General features: G+C 22.9%; 8 protein-coding genes across 8 annotated transcripts; 4 read left to right on the top strand and 4 right to left on the bottom strand.

Moving 5' to 3' along the window:
- Positions 1 to 648: 648 nt before the first annotated feature.
- On the top strand, positions 649 to 3,498 carry PY17X_1418100 (nucleolar complex protein 4, putative; the record flags this gene model as incomplete). The annotated part of the gene is made up of 1 exon (XM_724633.2): positions 649 to 3,498. The coding sequence occupies one exon, from the start codon at positions 649 to 651 to the stop codon at positions 3,496 to 3,498; it is 2,850 nt and encodes a 949-aa protein (XP_729726.2).
- Positions 3,499 to 4,022: 524 nt separating this feature from the next.
- PY17X_1418000 (40S ribosomal protein S19, putative) lies at positions 4,023 to 5,116 on the bottom strand (the record flags this gene model as incomplete). The annotated part of the gene is made up of 2 exons (XM_022957482.1): positions 4,023 to 4,457; positions 5,114 to 5,116. 2 exons carry the CDS (start codon positions 5,114 to 5,116, stop codon positions 4,023 to 4,025), a joined length of 438 nt encoding a protein of 145 aa, XP_022812868.1.
- Positions 5,117 to 6,665: 1,549 nt separating this feature from the next.
- PY17X_1417900 (conserved Plasmodium protein, unknown function) lies at positions 6,666 to 7,145 on the top strand (the record flags this gene model as incomplete). Its single annotated transcript, XM_724635.1, has 1 exon — positions 6,666 to 7,145. One exon carries the CDS (start codon positions 6,666 to 6,668, stop codon positions 7,143 to 7,145), a length of 480 nt encoding a protein of 159 aa, XP_729728.1.
- Positions 7,146 to 7,582: 437 nt separating this feature from the next.
- PY17X_1417800 (conserved Plasmodium protein, unknown function) lies at positions 7,583 to 10,174 on the bottom strand (the record flags this gene model as incomplete). Its single annotated transcript, XM_022957481.1, has 7 exons — positions 7,583 to 7,666; positions 7,774 to 7,835; positions 7,929 to 8,049; positions 8,265 to 8,340; positions 8,424 to 8,462; positions 8,567 to 8,698; positions 8,847 to 10,174. 7 exons carry the CDS (start codon positions 10,172 to 10,174, stop codon positions 7,583 to 7,585), a joined length of 1,842 nt encoding a protein of 613 aa, XP_022812867.1.
- Positions 10,175 to 10,848: 674 nt separating this feature from the next.
- PY17X_1417700 (conserved protein, unknown function) lies at positions 10,849 to 11,124 on the top strand (the record flags this gene model as incomplete). Its single annotated transcript, XM_724637.2, has 1 exon — positions 10,849 to 11,124. The coding sequence occupies one exon, from the start codon at positions 10,849 to 10,851 to the stop codon at positions 11,122 to 11,124; it is 276 nt and encodes a 91-aa protein (XP_729730.2).
- Positions 11,125 to 11,923: 799 nt separating this feature from the next.
- On the bottom strand, positions 11,924 to 12,418 carry PY17X_1417600 (zinc finger protein, putative; the record flags this gene model as incomplete). The annotated part of the gene is made up of 1 exon (XM_724638.1): positions 11,924 to 12,418. One exon carries the CDS (start codon positions 12,416 to 12,418, stop codon positions 11,924 to 11,926), a length of 495 nt encoding a protein of 164 aa, XP_729731.1.
- Positions 12,419 to 13,468: 1,050 nt separating this feature from the next.
- Positions 13,469 to 14,972, top strand: PY17X_1417500 (conserved Plasmodium protein, unknown function; the record flags this gene model as incomplete). The annotated part of the gene is made up of 5 exons (XM_022957480.1): positions 13,469 to 13,483; positions 13,631 to 13,678; positions 13,889 to 13,957; positions 14,081 to 14,153; positions 14,323 to 14,972. The coding sequence occupies 5 exons, from the start codon at positions 13,469 to 13,471 to the stop codon at positions 14,970 to 14,972; spliced, it is 855 nt and encodes a 284-aa protein (XP_022812866.1).
- An 888-nt stretch (positions 14,973 to 15,860) lies between these two features.
- PY17X_1417400 (AP2 domain transcription factor AP2-G3) lies at positions 15,861 to 23,369 on the bottom strand (the record flags this gene model as incomplete). Its single annotated transcript, XM_722920.2, has 1 exon — positions 15,861 to 23,369. One exon carries the CDS (start codon positions 23,367 to 23,369, stop codon positions 15,861 to 15,863), a length of 7,509 nt encoding a protein of 2,502 aa, XP_728013.2.
- Positions 23,370 to 23,949: the final 580 nt, after the last annotated feature.

Below are 23,949 nucleotides of genomic sequence, written 5' to 3'. Positions count from 1 at the left end.
AATTATTCCCCTTTTTTTTTAAACACTATTTTAATCATAAAAAACAAGTTAATTTTTTTTTTGCCCTTTATACTAATATTTTTCATGAAAATTTAAAAAATTAAACATATTTTAGTCTACCCATTTTATGGGGTAAAAAATAATTTGAATTGTGGTAGTTATTATATCCAAATGGTAAAAAAACAACATTATTATATCACTAGTATATAGATCAAGTGATTCATATTTATTTTTATTTCATTTCTATTTTAGTTTTTTTTAATATAAAAAAATAATAATTTTTTTATTCATAATTAATAAAAAAAATATGCGCATCTCTGCCTATATATAATACAAAATTTAAAAATGAACTTAATTACGTGGCATAAAAAAAAGCTGCTATAAATAAAATATTATGGTAAAAAAGAAACATATAATAAAATATCGAATAAAAAAATCGCAAGGTTGTTTAAAAAGAACAAAATAACAATTTTGTTATATAAAATAGTTCGGAATACAACAGAAGGTGGGGAAAATGAAAAAAAATAATTTTTCTATTATTTGCATTTTTTTCATACTTCCAGGAAAATGTTTTAACATAAAAATTTAAACTGATAAATATTTTACCTTTTATATATTTATTTTTTCAAAATAAAACAAACGAGCAAAATGAAGAAAGGAGAAAAGTCCAATTGCTCGAATAACTCCAATTCGTCTGCTACGATAATAAAGGAGATTTGTGATTTGTTTAATAATTTGCAAAATGAAAAATGTAAAAAAAGTATATTAAATAATTTGACAAAACTTTTTGTACTAATATATAACGAAAGAATTAAAAGAAAATTATTATATTCTGAAAATGAAGTTAATAAAGAAGATGATATAAAATTAAAACAAATTTTTAAAAAGGATTATATTATCTTAGTGATAAAAAATAAGACATATACAAAATATGAAGAATGGTTAAATGAATGTTTTGAAAAATTTTTAAATCTACTCTTTCAATTAATAGGGAATAATGATGAAGTTTTTTTTAAAAAAGGTTTATCCTTGTTATTTGGGAGTTTACAAATGGAAGCAAAAATATACGAATCTATAATTTCAGATTCAGCTGATGAATTTGATAGCCATAATAATGATGATATTATTGGGAACGATACAGTTTCTACTAATGATATTGCCAATCAATATATAAATAAAAGTGGTTATGTACTTTACAAAAATGATTATCAAGGTATTAACTACAAAAAAAATAATAGTAGTAGAATGAGTTATAAAAATAGTCAAGAAGAAACATCATCAAAACATGCATTTCCTATTAAATTGTTTAAAAATATTATTTTAAAATTATTAAAAGTTGGCACCATAAACATAGAAAATATAAAATATATTTGTCGATCTTATGTATGTTTTTATTTTGATTTAAATTATTTTTTCTTGGGTGTTTTTAAGCATTTTTATCTTAAATCAATAGTGGAAAATTCAAAAGAGGAGGAAATATCAAAGGGAGTAGAGGGGAAATTGAACATGTCAAAAACCAAAAAAGTGGAATGTGCTGGTACCACAAATTTGTTTATTTATACTGTTTTAATAAATTCGATTAAACCCAGAAAAAAGGTACAAAATTTTCATATCAAAAAATCAGAATTTATGAAAAAAGCAAAAATCGATGATTTATTCTTAGACTTTAACTCTGATGAGGATGATAATTTAAGGGGAAAAAGAAAAAATAAGTTTTTAGATAACGAAAAAAAAAAAAAAAAAAAAAATGATGATATGAATAACTATAGCAATAAAAATGAACTAAAAAGGTTTTATAAATATGATAGTGATGATAGTATCATAATACATTCGTCATCGGATTCTAATGGATCTGATACAGATGATGAAAATAACCCAGAATTAGAATTTTTAAATAATAATAAGTTAATTGAAGATTATAAAAATGAAAACTCTTTTGATGATTTTTCTGATTATTCAGAAGGAAAAAATGATTTAAAAAAAATAAAAAAGATTGAATCAATAGAAAATAAAATAAAAGATAGAACAAATAATTTTTTTATAAAAAATTTCTATATTGAAAATAAAATATATGCAAGACTCTATTCATGTAGTTGGTTTGATTTTATAGCAAATTTTAATCATAAGCAAACTATGATTTTACAAATACTACAAGCTATTCCATTATTTGTTTTTCCATATACTAATAATCCATATTATTTTATTGATTATTTTAATTATTCTTTTTATTCTTCTTCGAATGTATATGTATCATTGGCGGCTCTCCCCGGTATTTTTTATATATTGACAGAGTTGAATGTTGGTGATTTGGTGCAAAATGAAATAGATAACTCGGGGTCAAGTAAACGGGTGAAACATAATGAGGACAAAGCTAATGAAGAAAGTGAGGGAGAAAATGATGAAAAAAATGAGGAAGAAAATGATGAAAAAAATGAGGAAGAAAATGATGAAAAAAATGAGGAAGATAATGATGAAAAAAATGAGGAAGAGAATGATGAAAAAAATGAGGAAGAGAATGATGAAAGAAATGAGGAAGAAAATGATGAAAAAAATGAGGAAGAGAATGATGAAAGAAATGAGGAAGAAAATGATGAAAAAAATGAGAGTGATGAAGGAAGCGATATAGAAACGAAATTAAATGATCGTATGTACACAGATTACTACAAGAGATTGTATGAATTAATAATACCCGCAAGTTTTTATTATGATGGAACAAAATTTTTAAAAATATTATATTCATCAATAAAAAACAAAATGATACCAGTACATTATGTCTTATCCTTTTTAAAAAAGTTACTTCGAGTTGGATGTTTAACATCGTTTAACATTTCTATAAATATATTAAGTGTGGTATATGATATATTAAATTATTTTAAAGATGAATTACACAATTCTATGTTTATTTCTGGATCTGTTTTTATGAACATGGTAATAAAAAACGATTTTTTTTGCTATGAGAATTTAGAACAAAATTTTGATAAAGATATAATTATTGAAATGATGAAAACGAATAGCGAGTTGCTAAAGGATGAAAATGAATTTGCATCAGAGCTGAGCATTATCAAAAAGAAAAATAACTTTGAAAATTTCAACGACGAAAAAAATGAGGGAAATGTGAAAATTAAAGATAGTGAAGATACAAAAATGGAGAATGATTTATTTAGTATAGGATGCTGTTTACCAGATAAGTATCAGAGGAATATGAACACATTAACCAAAAAAGAGTTATATATGGCAAATCATATTTTTTATGAAATAATTTTACTGAACAATCATTTATGTGATAATTTAAGATATTATTCAAATGTTTATCATTACAATTTCAATGATAAATCTAACAAACCTCATGAGTTTTATAATGATCCAAACAAAATAAATTGGCAAGAAGAAGAATCTCTTTTTTCATTCTTAAAAAGTTTGTTAAGTTTCAAAAAAAAAAGAGACACAGATATATTACCATGTGCTAATCAAAAGGAATTTTCTACGATTTTTATATGATTTTAAGTGACATATTTATATACTTAATGAATCAATACGATCACTAATGTGTTTTATACATACTACTATGTGCATAGGAATTCAGAGAGAACATCTCCTTTTGTTCATTTTCCTTTCACACTGTTATATTTGTTTATATAATTATTTTCAATTTTTCATAACTTTATATTTGTATACGTTTTTATATTAAATGGAAAAAATATTCCTTTTTTTATGTAAAATTAATTTTATTTATTTGAATGCATTCAAAAATTCAAGTAAAAAAATTACATTAACTCAATAATTAATATATATATATATAAAACATATATGCGTCTTAATAAAAAAAATAGAATAAGCATCATAATAGAAATATATATCCATGCACATATGCATAGGTATATTTTGTTCGCAATATCTTTTCTGTTTAGGCATAAGGTAATTTAAAATGCTGATATTCGTATTTATTATTGTTCTTAAATATTACCCAAAAGTTCGTTACAAACATAAGCAATGAGACAGTTTTTTATGTATATATAAATTATTTATTTCAATGGAATAAAACGAGATGAATGTGTAGCACCAATACCAGGTTTTCCATGTCTAGTGTGCTTATAGGTAATTGAAAATTCTCCTAAATAATATCCAATCATTTCTGGTTTAATTTCAACATTGGTATATTGTTTTCCATTATGTACAGCTACAATTGATCCTACCATTTCTGGTATGATTGTCATGTTTCTTAAATGGGTTGGTATAGGTTTTGGTTTTTCTCCAACTTCACATTCTTTTTTTGCTTTTCTTAATTTTTTTAAAAGAGATTTTGCTTTTTTGTCAATTCCTCTTCTAAACTTTCTTCTTTGTCTTGCTGGTAAAAGTTTTACAAGTTCTTCTTGATTTAATTCAAGCAATTTATCAAGTTCAATACCTCTATAGTGGAAGGTACGAAAGGTTCTCTTTTTGGGTTTATTTGCGTCCTCCTATAGAATAAGAAAAATACAGAACAAATTAAAATAAATAAAATCATATAAAAATGGTCAAGTAACATATTCATGCTCTATATCATTCAATATAATACGTATATTTAGGGGAAATAAAAAAAAAATATTAAACTGCCAAAAATAATATGCAGAGAATGCAATATGTGTATTCCCTCATACAAATTTATGTAATGTTTGCATATGTGGGTATGCAAGAATGCATGTACGAAAATATAAAAACTGCATATGCTTATTTTTATGTGATAAATAAAGATCATATGCATACTATGCAATATATATACGCAACAAAATAACCATATTTATATTCCTTTTACAATGGGTAAAAAGTTAATAAAAATAAATAGTATAATAAAAATGAGAAAAAAAACTTAGCAAATGGGTATAAACCGCGGTATTATATGGACATAAATATTTTTCCACTAAACGGATAAGCCAATTTTCCCCATGAATTAATTTGCATATATTTATATAAATAATATATAATATACATATATAAGTTATGGTATAAAACAAAAAAATTACATAATCACGCATAAATAATGTGGAAACTATACCAAAATAAAAATACAAATAACTCATGTAAGAAATATATATATAAATGCAAAAATTGTAATTATAAAAAAAAGTTATCTTACCATTATTATTCAAAGGTTTTATTTATTTTATAAAATGATAATGTTAAGGTTATAAATATAAATATTTTTATTCTATTTATTTTTATATTTTTCTTAAATATATTTTTATTCTTAAAATAAATTTAATTAAAATAAAACGTTAATAAAGTTCCAATTTTTTTTAAAGATAAATTATTTGAAAAAAATTAAAAAGTTGCGGGATTCGTTCGCTATCATATAGCAATTGTGCTTATTATTATCATATAAATATACATATTAATTATTTTGGTGGTTTGACATAAATATTCTTCTATATGAATATAATATTTTCAAATATTTAATAAAATTTATGCATATAAATATAATGCATATTATATAATAAATTTGTATATACTTTGTATGCCCTTATAATTTTGTATTGTTTCTTTCCGTGTGAAATAAATTATTTTTTATTTTTTTTATAATATTATTGCGGAATACACTTTGGCTCGTTTACGAATATATAATTATATGTTTTCCTGAGGGTATATATATGTATACCTATAATATATATACCTATTTTTGTAAATACCCGCAAAAAAATTAATACGTTTTTTACCACTTTTTATGGGCAATTAACTTCAATGTATATATGGCTATCCATAGGGTAATATAAGGAAGATGCTACATTATATTATATGCCTACAGTAGTAAAAAAAAAAAATAATTTGAGGTTACGGTTCACACTATTATATAAGGGGGAAGCAAATAATTAAATAAAAATAAATAAAATAACATAGTACATATAAATATGTTATATAATTAATATAGAAGAAATTTCCCTTACGTTTTTTTTATATTGCCAACGGTATAAATTAATATATGATTATTATTAAATAAAGGTGGTATTTTTAGGGGCATATATAATAGTGCATTTTTAAGCAAAAAATATATAAGAATTGTAATTGTATAAAACTAAAATAATATCGATAAAATAATAGCGATAAAATGATAGCGATAAAATAAAGTGTTTGCGATTTTTTCTTTTTTAATTTTTCCTATATTTATATCTATTTTATTGTTTAATTTTTTTTAAATTTTATTTAATAGTGGGAAAAAATAAAAATAAAATAAAAGTAGCTAATTAAAAGCATAATGGCCAAATAAATAGCACTACATACATGAAATATTACAATGTTTTACAAAAAACTTAAAAAACGTTCTGCTTTTGTATAGAAGAGAGCAAAAAAAAAAAACTAGGTAACAAATTCAAGTGAATATTAATATTCTCACTTTATGAATAGACACATTCTGAGCATTTTTTTATTTAATTACTTTTTTTAATTGCTAACTCTTTTAACTGTATTTTAAAACAACTCTATTGTTTTATTTAATTTTTTTAAATTATATGTGGTAAGACGCAGTAGTAATAAATACGTTCCTCAAATATATTTTTTATATTTGTAAATTTGTTTCGCCTTACGAAAACAAAATTTATCTTTATCATACTTGATAATATATATGTGGCATACATATATACATGCACACGCATAACTATATATAAAAATCTATTTGTAGTAAAAACACGAACAAAATGGTAGAATCAGAATACGATAAATCATTAAAGAAAGCTAATAAATTTGAACAAATATGTTCTAGTGATGAAGATGTAGAAAAAGATAATATGATATCATTAAGAGACTTTAATATATATTACAAAAATAAATTAGAAAAATTAAATACAATTAAAAACATTGATAACAATAAGAAAATAATAAAATTAGTTTTAGAAGATGTTAATCTTGATCCTAAGGAAGTTATGGAAAAGGTTGTTAAGTTATTAAAAAATAAAACATCATTATATACTATTATTGAAATAAATGATCAAAAATACAAGCTAAAATATACTGAAGTACAACCAGATGATAATATTTTATTTACTGAAAATGTTCATAATATTGCCAATTGTAAATATGCATATATAGGAATTTTAAAAATTTCAAAATATTTAAAAAATAGCACATTTCATGAATCATTTCTTCAATCATGGCAAAATATCCCAATGGATTTTTGACTCCCCCCCAAAACATTTAAATTGGTTTAGTATATATATATATAAATATTATAATTTTTTTTTAACTATTTTCATTTTATTTAAATACTTCTTACAGTGATATATAATCGTAATAAGACAAATAGCCAATTGTACTGTTATTATCATTGTAAATTTCATATTTTTTTTGTTTAACAATTTTCAAAAGTTTGAAAATATTGTTATTTTTTTTTGTGTGTTTCATAAATATGTGTTAACATCATTTAAGATGATATTATTCAAAATTTTTAATGTGTAAATTCAATGAAAAAAAATTCGGAAAATATGTTTTTGTATTTATTTTTTACTTATGTACATGCTTATATGCATAAAATTAGCATTTTTTTATAAACTTAAAAAATAAAATTAAAAAGTTGTACATATAAATATAATTAATGACAAAAAAATATATTATCAATTTAATCAATGACATAAGAATCCGGTAAAAACAACACATAAGAGTCTTCACTAAAACTGGAATCATCTAATGAACCATTAAGGTCCTATGTGAAAAATTAGGTAAAAATATGTATATTTGTATAATGTGCAGGAGTTTAGTGTATATAATAACCAATAGTTTGATGCAAACACAAGAAAAAATGGTTTTTACATTTGCTAAAGGAAATTTAACATCTATTTGAAATCCATCTTCTAGCCCTAATTCCTCATTATCTTAAAAGAAAGAAATTGCACATAAATATATGTATTTTTTAAGGCATACTATTATTATTATGTATATTTTTTTTATTTTAAATAGTTCGTTACCAAATGAAAGACTCTTATCACATAAATCTCCATCAAAAAAAATTTTTATATTTTCAATGTCTTCTTTAGGAAGCTTAAAAGAGTGGCCAAGATTTTTCGCTAGATCTCCAAATGTTTTATTCTATAGGTATAAAATAAGACCAATACAATCGAATGAATAAAAAAAATACATATATATATATATATATATTTATTTATTTACATATATAGAGGATTACATGATAGCCCAATGTTTGGACAACATACTCGGCTGTATGCTCTCCATCATATTTTTATATAACAGAAATAATGTTACATAAATTTTTAAAAAGTAGCAATAATGAGGATAAAATATACCTTGTTTATAAGAACATTGTCCAAACTTTTGTTTTTAATTTCCTTTCCATTTGTTCCTATGATTTTAACTTTTAACCTGAATATAATTAAAATTTTATTAGAATGTGCAAATAAATAAATTCTAAAAGTAATTTTTTTGTTTTTATTTTATTTTCTTACTTAATTTTTTCTGTTTCACATAATTTCTGAAGGGCAATACTACTCAAAATTAAAAAAAGGGAAAACAAAGAATATGAATGTACTTTTTTTTTATTTTGTATTTGCTAAGAATTATAATACAATTATAGCATATATTGTAATACCTTTCTCTACTAATATAATCCCTATTCTTTTTAATAAAATTTGCAAATTTGTCATTAAAGTTTACTTTTTTTATTGTATCGTTTTCTGGGTTATATAGTTTTTCCAACTGATGAACTATTTTTTCTATTGAACTATAAGAATAAAAAAAAAAAATATTAAATATTATGAAAAAAATATTAAATATTATGAAAAAAATATAGATGATTAAATTAATTATTTTGTTATTCATTTGAAGAATTTCCTATTCAGTATGCATATTAAATATTGAAGCAGAATTACTAGTTTAATTCTCCATTGTCGAATACTTGCTTTCTCAAGTCTTTCGAATTTTGAAAATTAACTCTTTTATCAATAGTTTCATTTTCTATAGATGGGATATGTTGGTCATTTTTATAACTAAATAAAGATGTGTCTAATTCATATTTATTTATTCCTTTTTCTTGTAAATTTTTTGAATTATGTTTATTAATTTTTTTTAAGTTACACATTTTTTTTTTTCCATTTATTGTATTTACAAATACTGGATAAAATATATTTTTATCTTTGTCTTGATATTTAAAATATATATAATTATAAAATGGTGATTTATTTTTTATACAATTTTCTTTAACAAAATGATCTGCAATTTCCTTTGCTTCATCTATGGTTTTTTTTTTTTTGCTTGTGTATTTTTTCGTTGAATTATCATTGCATAGGTTTATGCAATCGGTTTCTTCGTAAGTTACTGTTTCATCTCCCTTAATAATCTTCAAAAAATCTTTATCTTTTTTAAAATGTTTATATTCATTTAAAATATTAGTATAATAAAAAATATTATCATATTGGTCTTCGTACCAATCAAAAGATGTTGATGAACACTCACTACATGCATACATTTGATGTGTAATAAAAGAGTTGTCTTTATATTTATGCTTAGCAAATGTTTCTCTATTTTTATTTATTCTTTTGACTTTTTCTTTTTGGACAAAACTGTTTAATGAAATTATGCTAGATGATGAGCAAGACTCTTCACTCAAATAGTTTTGTTCATTTTCTTCTTCATCTTCTGTTAGTTTGGTGTCATTTGGGTAGTCATTTTTGTTTCTCTTATCATTGTCGTTATTGTGTATGGATTTATTTCTTTGTGTAAAATTTTTTTTTTTTTGATCATTTATTATATTATCATAATTTTTAAAACTTTTATCAAAATTTTCATTGTTAATTATTATAGCATTGCCTTTAGTTGTGTATCCTACAATTGCCTTTTTCTGTAATTTATACATATCTAAACTTGTGTGTATTTTATCATTATTTTTTTCTTTTAAATATTCTTGAAAAAAATCTCCTTTTGCTTTATTTTTCTCAAAACTGTTTTCATCATTATCATCACTATCACCATTTATCTCATTTTTTTTATCTAATTTTTTAAGATAATTATTATAATTGGTTATTTTTTTATTAATAGCGTCGAGTATTTCATGATATCTTTCCCCCACATTGTCATATTCTTCGCATTTTTTTTTACATGATATTTTTTCATTTATATATAATTTTGATTTTTCAAGTTCAGATAAAATATAACTTATTAATTCCTTTTTTGTTTCCGTTTTATTCATTTTGAATAGCATACTAGAGAATTACTAGTCGTGTGTTAATTAACCTAGTGTAACACAACAATTGGTATTATTATTATATAATTTTATTATTATATTTTTTTTTTTTTTTATATTCTTCTGTATTACTTTTTCTTGCATTTTATGTTTTTTGATCCTTCCCCTTTATTTTAGCTATTTAAAATGTGACTAATTTTTTGTACAAAATTGAAATAACATTTTGCAAGGGTTGATATCAGTAGTCTATTGAAAAGGTCGGGATATTGTGTATAGAAATGGTATGGGTAATTTCCAAAAAAAAATTTATAAATAAAAAAAAAAAAAAATAAATATGCAAAATTAAAATAAACAAAAAATGCATTATATGTATGTATTTGTGAGTAAATACTGTAAAAGAAAATGACGATTTTCAGGTTTTTAATGGGCAAATAATGAAAAAAAATGAATTAAGTTGTCAAAGAGTATTTCAGCATAGTACACTCTTATAATATAAGGAACACATTTTTTTGAATTAGCTAAAACAATATCATTAAGGATAATTATCCAGTTTTATAAGAAAAAATATAATATATATATATTTAGTGAATATAATTAAAAAATACAAATATTATTGCCAATTTATTATTTTTTGTGTTATTTTGTATTTCGCATTCATATTCCCATTGGTCTTTTCGTTCTCATTACAAAATATGGGATTCTTTTATAGTGGATTTCATAAGCCCAGCACAAATGACATAAAAAATAAGAGAATTAAAATAATGTACGTTTTAGGTCTTTTTATTTTACCATCCTTTGTAACATATATAGGAAGTAACTATTATATTTTGAATTTTTTTATTGATACTTTTAAACCTGTCGAAGTGCCAAAAGAAGTGGATTTTGAAATCATTAGGAACATATACCACGGAAAAAAACCATCATCAAAAAGTTCAGACTATGATGAAAATACGAATGTTTGGAAATGAGACTAAAACAAAATAAAAATTGAGCATGTGTACTTAGATATAATGTGTTATCCTTTAAGTTAATTTTTTTTTAAGATATAAAAATTCAAGTATATTGAAGGAAATGAAAGTTTTATTATCTTTAAAACGTGACCCAATTTTGAGAATTTAAAAAATGATGTATATTAATTTATGTTTGCCTTTAAACATTTGATTGTTTATATCCTCATTTTTCATATTGTCACATTTCCACGTTTGAATGTATAATATAGATACCCAATGAATAGGGATATTATAAATACCTGTATATATCACCGTTATATTTTTTTTGTTTATATTTTCGTTATTTCTTTATTTTTACATATAAAATATGATTTATTCTATTTTTAAAAAAATTATAGACAAAATACCAACAATTAATATGTGAATATAAATGAAAAAAGTTATCAGATCATTAAAAATCGTTTAATAATATAGCTTCGATTTTTATTGACATATATATGTGTTGTAGACATGTAGATGCACACATGGGTATAGAATTGCATTCTATAGATAATACTGTAGAAAAATGCATTCATAAATTAAAACCCATCAAAGTATTAAAAAAATATATATATGTATATTGTAACTATAAAATGAATACTTAATTGTGTTTTCTTTTAATTCAAATAAGAATTCGGCTGCAATATTTGAATACAATTAATTTTTTAAAAATAAATGGCTCTTCCAAATAATCCATATTATTCAGAATTAAATATGAAGTGGTAATGACAACACAACTGTTATTTGTTAATTTGTTTTTTTTTATAATTTTTAATAATTATGTTTTATAGCATATTTTTTTTTGTGTACATTTTCTCGCAGGTTGTATTCTTGAGGATGGTTTTCTTTCCCTTTTATCAGCTCTTTTTCGTTCTTTAGTTTTATTTGTACTATTTTTTGGTTTATCCTCTGAAGTATTTTCTTCATTTTTGAGGGATTTATTACTATCTATACCTGTTAAAAATACACTTTTTGATTCAGATTCATTTTTATTATTTGTGGATTCTACAGAAGGCATAAAACCTCCCCCTTCTCCAGTTGAAATTTTGACTTTTTTTTCATTTTCATTTTCATTTATTTTTGTTTCCTGGTCATTTTCATTAGTATTTACTTTTTGATCATTATTATCGTTAACAGTATTGCTAGTAGTTTCATTATTGTCATTTGTTTTATTAGTATTATTGGGGGTTCTTTTTTGCATACAACATTCACACTCTTCTACATCATTTGAGTTTACAACTAAACATGATTCACATCTCCAGGTATTATCCATCTTTATTAAATGTGTTTAAAAAAGGGAAAATTAAAGCTTAATAAATTGTTTGCTAATAAAAAATAACAACTTCAAAAAAATATATTTATTTCTCAATTTGTGACTCGCTTTTTGCGTTTTTTTTTTGCGGTGTGGTTATCTATATACACACATAAAAATATACTTTTTTTAAAGAGGTGATATTTCACAATGATGTTTCAAATTAATTCTTTTATAATGTAATATTAATTTTAAAGAAAATATAAATTATATGTTTTCTACTTAAATGAAAGTACAATTTGTTTATTTATTTTATTTTTATTGTGTTGACAAAATTATAATATTAAAAAGATAAGATAATTTATACCTTACATGTTCTGGTCACTTTCTCTGACCTCAACAATTTGTGTTTTAATTATAATGAAGCATTGACACATATAAATGTTTATTTAATTTCTGGGTTACATATTAATATATTTAATTAGTATGTATATATATAAATAGTTTAAAAAAAAAAATAAAATATATATATATATATATATATATATATATATTTGGTTGACTGGTGATACCTTTATGTAATAGTGCCTTTTTATTGCAATATAAAATCATACTACATTCGATGTATTTATATTTATGAGATGTTCTAATTATGTTGGCTGTTTTTAACCCAAACTATAAATATACTTATATCTATTAAATTTTTTGGGAAAAATACGCTACAAAAATGTAAAAATTAATAAAAATATTTTTCAAAAATTGAGAAGGAAAATAGTATATAAAATATCTTTATTCATAATTTGTATTTTCAACAAAAAAAACGTAATATACTTCATACCACATATATTATTATACCCGTTTTGGATATTATGTAATTTTTTTAAATTGTAGAAAAGGCAACGTTTAAGATATTTTCAAACAGTTTGAAACTGCGAGAAAATAAAATTAAGGATTTATAACTGAGAAACATATAAAAATAAAAAATTGCCTATCTTTTGGCATACCTATTTATATAACCCATATATATAAGTAAATTCATTTATTTAAATCTTATATTCAAAATTTTCCTTTATGAATTACTCAGAGGTGCGTACCAATAAAAATATAATCATTGCTTCGTTAAGAATATTATTGTATTCCTTTTTTTTATATCTTATATATTGTTTATCTATATCTTTATATGAGTTTTCATTATGTCGTTTTTTTTTTTTTTTTATTATCCACTATTTTTAGTTAGACGAGGATGAAGATTTATATGAGGGGTTAGAGGGGAATAATCTGGTAAGGAATGCTAATAAATGCTAATAAATGCCAATAAATGCTAATAAATGCTAAGAATCGTTATAAATGATATGGAATTATTATGCGAACATAAAAATAAACTGTTAGATATATAGATGTGAAGAAGTATGTATGCAGAGTATCCTTGTATAGTTTCTTTTTTATATTACTTTGTGAATTTGCCATTTTTCTTTTCAATACCATTTATAGGAATTGGTTGAAAAAACAGTAGAAGAAAAAAAAAAAGAAACCGAAATAATTACCCCTAAGATTAAAGAGGTAAAATAAAATGGATAATAGCATTAGTCTGCCACTAAATGGCTATGCGTGTATGTTTGTGGATATACATTTACTCCAACTTCATTTATATTATTTGGTCATGTTGTTTATTTTTCTTTGTAGCAATCATTTGAAAAATCCCGAAAAAGTTTATACAAAAAGTTAAGTGGTGCAAAAGAAATATATACAAAGAAAGGTAGTTTTCCTTTTCCCTTTTTTAATATATTATAATTAATTGAAATAAATTATATCAATAAGTAGATATTTGTTTATGTATATCGTATATATACATGAAATTGCGTATCTTATAAATTGTATTATCAGTTTTAATTATTTATTTATTTTTCATAATTCTTACTAAACAGATCCCTGTTTATTTTTCGGAGCACCCCAAACGAATGAAGAAGAAGACGAGCTGGGAGAACATGAAAGAAAATTTTTACTTTTAGTAAATTTGTTGTATTTTATAAATGATATGGTAATAAGAAAACATTGTGAAAACATTGGAAAGGTTAAAAGAGTTGTAATTTTAGAAGATGAACATAACTGTAAATCCTTGGGGATATGCTTAGTAGAATTTTATTATTTAGATAATAGTCAAAATTATGTAGCATATATAAAAGAAAAATTAAAAGCTGATGTTAAAACAGTAGATGCACACTTAGAAGAACAAATTAAAAACGATGAGATATATAATTATGGTGGTTATTTAAATAGTAGTATTATAGAATTGATAAAAAGAAATAACTCTGAATATATAAACACAAATGAAAATGTCCATGATGTTTTAAATAAATCTATGAGTTTAAATAGACATCCATTATTTACTTGGTTTAATACAAGTTTAAAAGATGTCCTAAATAGCTATGTTAAATCCGAAATAAAAAAAAAAAAAAAATATAACAATGATTTTTTAGAAAAAAAGTACGAAACAAATTCAGATTCCGACGAAGATATATCTACACATATACTTGATTATGTTGCTAAAAAAAATAAAATGACTCTTCCTAAATAGGATGAGAAAAATAGTAAAATGTATTATTTTGTAATACAAAGATAGATATATATGTTTGAAAAGCAGTAAGAAAATGAAACGAACGCAGCAAATTGTTGTATACATTTTTTCAATTCCCTTTTTTATACTTTATAGTTATGCATTCTATTTATATAACCAATTGTTGCCCTAGTTTTCTTTTCTTTTATTTATTTCGTCTTTTTCCCGTTTTTTTTTGTTGTGTTAAGCAAGTATAAACTAACATTATTTTTTTAAAATCGCGTTTTTTAAAACCCGTAAAGATATTCGGAATGATGAAAATTGAATGTTTTTGTTTCTTTTTAGAGATAAAAACTGAAAAGATATATGTATTCGACAGAGAGGAAAAAAAAAAGAATGAAGTAATAAATCATAAAATTATGAAATGATAAAATGTGAATAAAATCAGAACTAAACTTTAAACATTTCGTAAAATCGGAAAAAATAATAATAAAGGAAAATAAAAATGGTGCACATATATGGCCATTCATGATTTATGATTTCTTTTATATATTAAAAAATTGCAACATTTATTTTAAAACCAAAGGTTATTAAAATATGCCTATAATCACAGGCTCAGATATAAATGGAATTAAGCATTTTTATTATGTTATTTGACATCAGTAAAAAAAAAGGAAAAGCATAAAAAAGAGCATCACCCCATTTTATTATTATGACTAATATGGTAACATTATTATTTTCTCAATTGTGACATAATAACATAAATATATTTCATTATTATTTAGAAATAAAGTTTATTGAAATGTGTAATTTCTTTTTCTTGTATAAGTAGTAATTTTAATCATTAATAATTATCACATATTTTGTATTAAACAGAAAATGAAAAAGTTGAGTTTTTTTTGAGTTAGATTATATTTCCATCTGGCTTATATATGGAGTATTATTCGTAGGAATATTATATGCATTATCGCTAATATTATTAGTATTATTATTACGGGTATTATATAAGGTTCCATTATTATCTCCTGTATGTTGAACATTTTCATGATCATTGTTAGGATTGATTGCATTTTGCATAATACCCATATTATGTTTATAATTAAAAAGTTGTGTATTCAAAAAAGATAGATCATTTTTTTGATCTTCTTCTATACATATTTGTTTATTTACAATATCAGAAGATGGTAAATTGGTTAAATTCATATAAGGTATATTCATATCAACATTAAAGCCATTTTGAAGTAATATATTATTCCCTTTTTCGATAATATGACTATTATTACTATCTGTATTTTTATTAAGTGTAGAATAATTAGGATCATAAAATAAATCATTTTTTGAATAAAAATTATCGTATTCATTTCTTATTAAATATTGGGTATTGCTCATCCTGTTTCTATCAATATCTGATAATTCAGAAATATGCACATTTTTATATTCTTTATTTATATTAACATAATTGGCAGTGTTTTCATTACTAGAAAGGTTAGTACTCGTATCATTAATATTATCCATATTGTTTGTATTAGGTAATCCATTTTTTGTATCTACAATTATTGGATAACCATTATTATGTCCTTTTTCACTTGTAGGTATTATTTTCGAAAGATTATTTCTGTTATCATAATGATTTCCAAAAGAATATTGTGGAAAAGCATGAATAATATGACCTTTATCATTATTTTCAACATGTTCTGTATATTGCTTATATTGTGAATGATCAATTTTATTTTTATCCAAATCATTACAATAATCTCTACTGTTATTAATTTCATCTATATTAGTAGTTTCATCAGTTTCATTAATAGCATCATCATTTATATCATTTTCAAGTTCATTGGTGTCATTAATCAAGTTATCATTTCCAGTATTTATATGTAATACATTTTTGATAAAATTTGGTTTATTTCCTTCAGAATAATTTGTATCAATTTTAGTATCATTCATATTTTGTTCATGATTCAGTTCGCATATTAAATGATCGTTGGGGTGACTTCTTTGAGGACTAGCAATTGTGGATGTATCAGTGGGTTCATGAGTAGTAGAAATAGATGCAGTTGTAAGGTTAGTTTTATTACCAATATTATAGGGTATAAATTTTTTAGAATTGATATTGGCATTTTCAGATGTTATAGAAAAATCCTGATAAGAGTTATTATGTTTTAACGAATTATTATTAAATGGTATTTGCTTGGTATAGTCATGAACTTGTAATTCTTTTGATGTGACATTATTTATCTGAGGCATTTTATCACAAAGGCCATTAATAACAGTATTTGGACATGAACTTAATGATTCAACTTTTTTTGTATTTTTATGATTTTCATCAGTATCCTCACCATCATTTTCTTCACAGTTATTATTAACATTATCATCTACTTGATAATTTACAGAATTGTTGCAATTATATTCATAATTATTATTAGAATTTAGTCCAATATTATTCACATTATTTGGATTTTCATATGTATAATAATTTTTAAAAAAACAATTTGATTGATCAGAATTACTATTATTAGGAATATTGCAATCTATATCTCTAGATAAATCATTTGGATCACATATTTCATTTTTATCATTATTCTTGTTATTTATATTTTCTTCATTGTTACAAATTTTTTTAATAGATGCTGTTGAAGTGGATATGGTTGCTGCATCATCATTTGTTGTTATTATATTTTCTTGATTATTTTTCACATTCAAAGAATTCACATTATATGAATCATTTTGTTGTTCTTCATCACCAATATTTTGATTATTTGTTTTAAATATGACTGTATTTTCTTCCTTTTCAGTTATGTTTTTTTTTAGATCCTCTTTAGATTCTACTTGATTATTTGATTTACAACTGATTGTGTCATTTAATTTTGTGACAATTCCATTTTTAACACCAGATAATAATTCTGTGTCGGTACTACCATTATCCGTTTCATTTGAATCATTAGTATTTGTCTTATTTTTATTCATTTCGTTTGTTACCTCATTATTTTGCAACTCTCCACAATTCAATAAGTCATTGTTACTACTCTCATCACTTTTGGTGATATCATTTGTTTTTTCCTTATCATTTAATATGTCGTTTTGATCCACATCTGATATCATAATATTGCCAATATCTTCATAACTTGTTTTTACTTTTTTATTATTTATATCAGCATAATTATCATATGTTCTTTCATTTGTGTGTTTTTTAGATGTACTGTGAATTTCTTTTTCCAATTTGTCTGAGATCAAATTATTGTTATCATCATCATCATCATCATCCTGATTCGAAATATTTACATTATCAACGTGATTCGTATTTGTGTTTTGATCTTCAACGGGTTCAAAATTTTGATTAATATTTGCTAGTTCATTTTCCTCTTTATTATCAGCCAAATCATTCGAAGTATTATTCTTCAAATAATTTCCTTTCATGTAATATTCATTTAGCATTTTTAATAATAATAATTTATCATTAAAATTTAGCATATTTATTTGATGAATATTATTAATATAATTATCATTTTGATTATTAATAGTGATATCATTTTGATTATTAATAGTGACATCATTTTCGATAAATTGGATGTTTACTTTTTCATTTGGGTTTTTTATTATTTTCATATTTTTCCCATTTAATCTTTCAATTAACAATATGATCTTTTTTAATTTTTCATTAATGTTATTATCATTTACATTATTTGTTACTAAATTTGGATCATAAAACCCTTTATCATTTTTTTCCGAAACATTTTCATCATTCTTAATGGTAGTATTACTACTTTCCTCATTTTGAATCACCATCTGTCCATTTGAGTTAATTTCACCATTTATTTGTAGTAGCAAATCTCCTCCTTTTCCTGTCTGGTCATTATTTGTATTACTAGGTTCTGATGAATAAGAATTTGTATTATTTATACTTTCCAAACTATTTTGAATATTGTTTTCGCTGTTTTCACATGTTTCAATATTCTCGTTGTCATTTTTTAAATTGGTATTATTCACAAACTGATTCGAAGTAATATCATTATTATTGCTTGCCATATTTGGATATTTTCCAAACTGAATGGTATTATTGTGATTGTCCTTTAATTCGTTTGTTAAATTAGAATGTGAAATTTCTATGTTCGTTGTATTTTCCTGTACTCCGTAAATTTGATCCTTTTTTTCCTCTGATAATGAATTGTCATTCATATTAAAATTATAACTGCCGCCAGGATTATTTACGCCATTATTTATATTGTGAACATATTGTTTCATTTGAATATTTCCAGCCTCTTGAATGTAGCTATTTAAATTTGTTTTTTCTCCTGAACAACTTTGCTTACCATCAACTTCACTACTACTATTACTGTTGCTATCAGTATTGTCACCATTCTCTATATTTGTATTAATAGTAGGATTATCATTTTGATTAATATCTCTCGAAAGAGTATGTAAATTGTTTTCTGTTTTATTATGACCATTCATATAATTATTAAATTCAGTTGTATTGGGTGTACCATTAGGCAATAATTTATAGTTATCCCCAGTCATATATCTACTAAAACTTTTTGTATAATTTTCATCCTCTGAGTCATTATATAATTCATCGGTTTTGTTGGCACTACTTTCGCTGCCATTGTGACATAAATTATTTTCATCAGGTACAAATTTATCTATATAATCTTCTCCTGTATCATTAAAATATTCCATATTTTGAGTTTCGTCTTTTTCTTGTTTTGTTTTATCTTTATTTGTTAATTTTTTAGAGTATGATCTTTTATTTTCTGGATTTTTATTTGTTTTTTTTTGCATACATTTAACAGCTTTTATTCGTGCATAAATTGCTAAATATTTTGCTTGTGCTTTACCAAATTTTTTGATAGGAAAATATTGTCTTTTTTGATTTCCATTTTGACTCCAACTAGCTACCCATCGTCGCCCTGATTTGTCAAAACGAACTCCTTTAATTTTAGGGATAATTAGCATATTTAAATTATTCATGTCATTAGCTATATCACTGTCTATATCATTGCTATTGTCAGTACAGACGTTTGGATTGTTTCTTATATTATTATTCTTGCCGTTGTAATTGTTTTCGTAATATTTTTTTAATGGCATATAATTGTTATACATATTATTATCACACAATGTAGGTAATGATTTATTCGCATTTCTACTATTGCTATGAACCATATTATTATTATTATCAACTAAATAACTGTTCGGATTATAACCATGACTCATATTTATAGATGATTTATTTTCTTCAGAACCCATATGCCTAGAGTTTAATGCCCATTGAGTATAGTCATTATTATTTTTATTACCATATCCGTTATATATATTGTTATCTCTGTTTATATTATTATTACTTCCGCCAGGGGTGCAAATGTTGGCATCATATGGTTGGTTAGTTAAATAATCATAAGTATTTTCACTATTTATGTTTTTTTTTGTATTACTATAATATTTTGTGGTGATATTTTTCATATTATTCACGCTATTAATATAGTGGGTATCATGTTCACCATTAGTCACGACATTCATATCATTATAATTTTTAGAATTATTACTGAGTCTATTATTTTTTTGATTATTTAAATTTAATAAGAAAGCTATATTATCAATATTTTCATTTTTTACATTATAATTTGATAAATTATTTGATTCAGAAATTTTATCATATAACTGATTACATATACTTCCTGACACAGAATTTTTATTCATATTTTTGCAAATCCTATATGTCCCTTCTTTTGTCCCAATATTTGTGTTATGATCAAATATTATATTATTATTAATTTTTCTATAATTAGTTACATTATTATTGTTGCTGCATCTAGTAGCACTCATGGCATCGCTATTATTTCCATCATTATACAATAGTTGTGTATTCTCTATATTCTCAATTTGTGTAGAATTTTTATATTCCTTAGGATTGGCTATTAATATATTGTTCACAACGTTGATAGAATATTTTTCCAAGTGGCCCATATTAATATTCGAATCCTTCATATTTATATTATGTATACTATTATAATTATAATTATGTAGTTTGTCTGTACTGCTACTTATATTAACAAGTGAAGTTATATTCCCATTATTATTAAGGATATTGCAGGATTCATTTAAATTGTAATTATCTAAAATATAATTAGAAGGGTTATTGTTTTTAGAAGGTATATAATTATTACTGCTATTATTACTTATGCTGTTAATACTAAGTTTGTCATTTTTTTGATATTTATTATATTTAACATTTTTGGTATTTATATTATCACCGTCTTTTCGTATATCTGTTATTTCTACACCTTGCGTATTTAGCCCATTTAATTTGTTTTCATAATCTTGAGCGTTTCTACTATTTTCTATATTATTACACATATTTGTATCAGAATAAATAAAATTTTTATTTTCTGGATATTGTTTATAACTTCCCACAGTTTGATCTGAAAGCATTGTTATTTCATTATTTTTCGGAATAGAATTGCTATACTTTTTATTGCTACAATTGCTATTTGCTCTACTTATTTGCCTATTAATATTAGTATTACCAGAAAACTTGTTAACTATTCCGTTTAAACCTAGATTGTTGTATTGGTTAAATAAATCAGAATCGTTTATACTGGCCAGATTGGCAATACTTCCTCCAGAATCCCTAACATCAAAAGCATTATTATTAGAATTTCCTTGGTTGATATTTTCATATCTATAGTTAGTTTTATTATAATAATCATCAGATACTGTATCAATATCTATGTCATTTTCAGTATTACATTCATTATCATCTTGTTCAAAATTACTTAAAAATGAAGTATCATATTTTGTAGTAATATTTGAATTTATCATATCACAATTTTGTGTAGTAACATTAAACATATAGTTATTATTACCAATAGTTTTGTTACTAAAACTACTATTACTAATAGTATTATCATCATAAATACTACTAGTTGCAATAGTTGGATTACTACTATCAATATTGATACTAGTATTTGTACATCGGTTTGTATTTTTTCTATTAATAGTATCATTTGCATAACATTGGTCTACATTTAAATAATTATTATTCATATATATATTATTATTTGAATCAAATCTACCTTTTTCATTATCTGTGGATAAAATAATATGATCAGTATTATTTTTTATGTTATATTTATAAAGAACAGTATCAACATTATTATTTACATGGTCATTAATATTATTATCTCCAGTATTACTATTGCTGATCATTATATTAACTGTATTATTATTGTTACTATTAGTAACGGTATTATTACAAATATTATTGTCACTATTATTTCCCAAATTACTATCACTATCTTCACCAATAGGATTATTACAATTATTATTATAATATGTATTGTAATTCCATCCATTTGTATTTCTATCCTCATTCCTATAATTATCATTATATTCACCAGAATAGTTTGGATAATTATGATTATTAAAACTATTTTCTTTGTAGTTGTTATTACCAGAATCATTGGTATTATATCTTTGACCTTCCAAAGAATTAATCATATTATTTCGCAATAAATAATTTTCTTTAATATTGTTATTATTATTACTATTTCTATTTATTCCGTTGTCTAGATAATTTGTAGTACCATTTGGGGGTCCCATATTAAAATTATGATTTACATATTCATAATATTGATTATTATTAGTATTATCTTTATTAGACATATTTTGTCCATATACAATTGAATTATTATATTGTTGAAAATTATTACTACTATTATTTTTATTTTTTATGTCGTTACATTGATCATTAAAATTTGAACTAGTATTATTATTGCTTGCAGGGAAATTATTTTTAGTGGCATCACCTATATTACCATTATTAATAATACTGTTGATATATTTAGTATAGTTGTTTTCTCCTGATATATGCTCATTATCACATTCTGTATATATTTTATGATTTTTTGAATTATTTTGATAATTAGAATTTTTATTCGTTTCATTTAAAATATGAATATTTGTATTTGCAATTTTGTTCGTATTATTATACATATTAATATTATAATCACAATTATCTTTATTTATATAATTCCTGTAGTTTCCAATATTAATAGTAGAATTACTATACATTTTTTCACGATATTTTTCATTATCACAATTATATTCATTTATTTCAGAATTGTTCATATTATTTTTATGATCTATCAAAATACGATTTTTATAATATCTCTCCGAATCTTTTATTTTGTTATTATAATAATTATGTTGTAGTATATTTGAGTTTAAGCATAAATTGCTATTTGTTAGTTCATTATTTTCGTGTACACCTGAGTAATTATTATTATTATTATTATTATACGAATTTATTTGGCTATTATTATAATTGGTATTATGTTCGTTATTTAACTTACAATCCATATTTTCATTTTCTATACATTTCATTTCGTCATTAATTTGGGGATAATTCCCACGTTTATTCATTTTTTATTTTCCACAATATTATTAATATTAATTTGTTATATGGCGTGAATGAAATTTGTTTATTTAATTTATAAACCTATTTATTATATTAATCGATATGTTTATGTATAAATACATAAAGAATCAATAACGATGCTTTATAGAAAATGTGTAATACACATGCTTCCAAGTTTGATATATCGATTGTACGATTCTTAGGACACGGTGCTTCTTATCTATAAAACTATTAAATTCAGAAACAATAAAATCGAAGGATAAAACTGAATTGGTGCTCTAAATGTGTTTTTTCTATATATATATATATATATGCGCTTAATTCCTCAATTATTTTTAATTTATAAAATTTGAAAGCTTATAATATGAATTATTTGATAAATTTGTAGAAAAAGAAAGGTCTATTCACATCTTTATATATACACATGTATATATAAATACATATATATATGCGAAAATATATATGAACGGTAAACATGTATGTATTCCGAATTAAAATACTATGACGGTAAAAATATGAAAATTGGGTATATATAAAAAGATAAGACGTATAAAGATCGAAAGAAATAAAAAATGACTACTGACA

Source organism: Plasmodium yoelii (assembly GCF_900002385.2).
Source record: "Plasmodium yoelii strain 17X genome assembly, chromosome: 14".
Taxonomy (NCBI): Eukaryota; Apicomplexa; class Aconoidasida; order Haemosporida; family Plasmodiidae; genus Plasmodium; species Plasmodium yoelii.
Note: the sequence above shows the minus strand (reverse complement) of the source record. Positions and strands in the feature narration are given on the sequence as shown.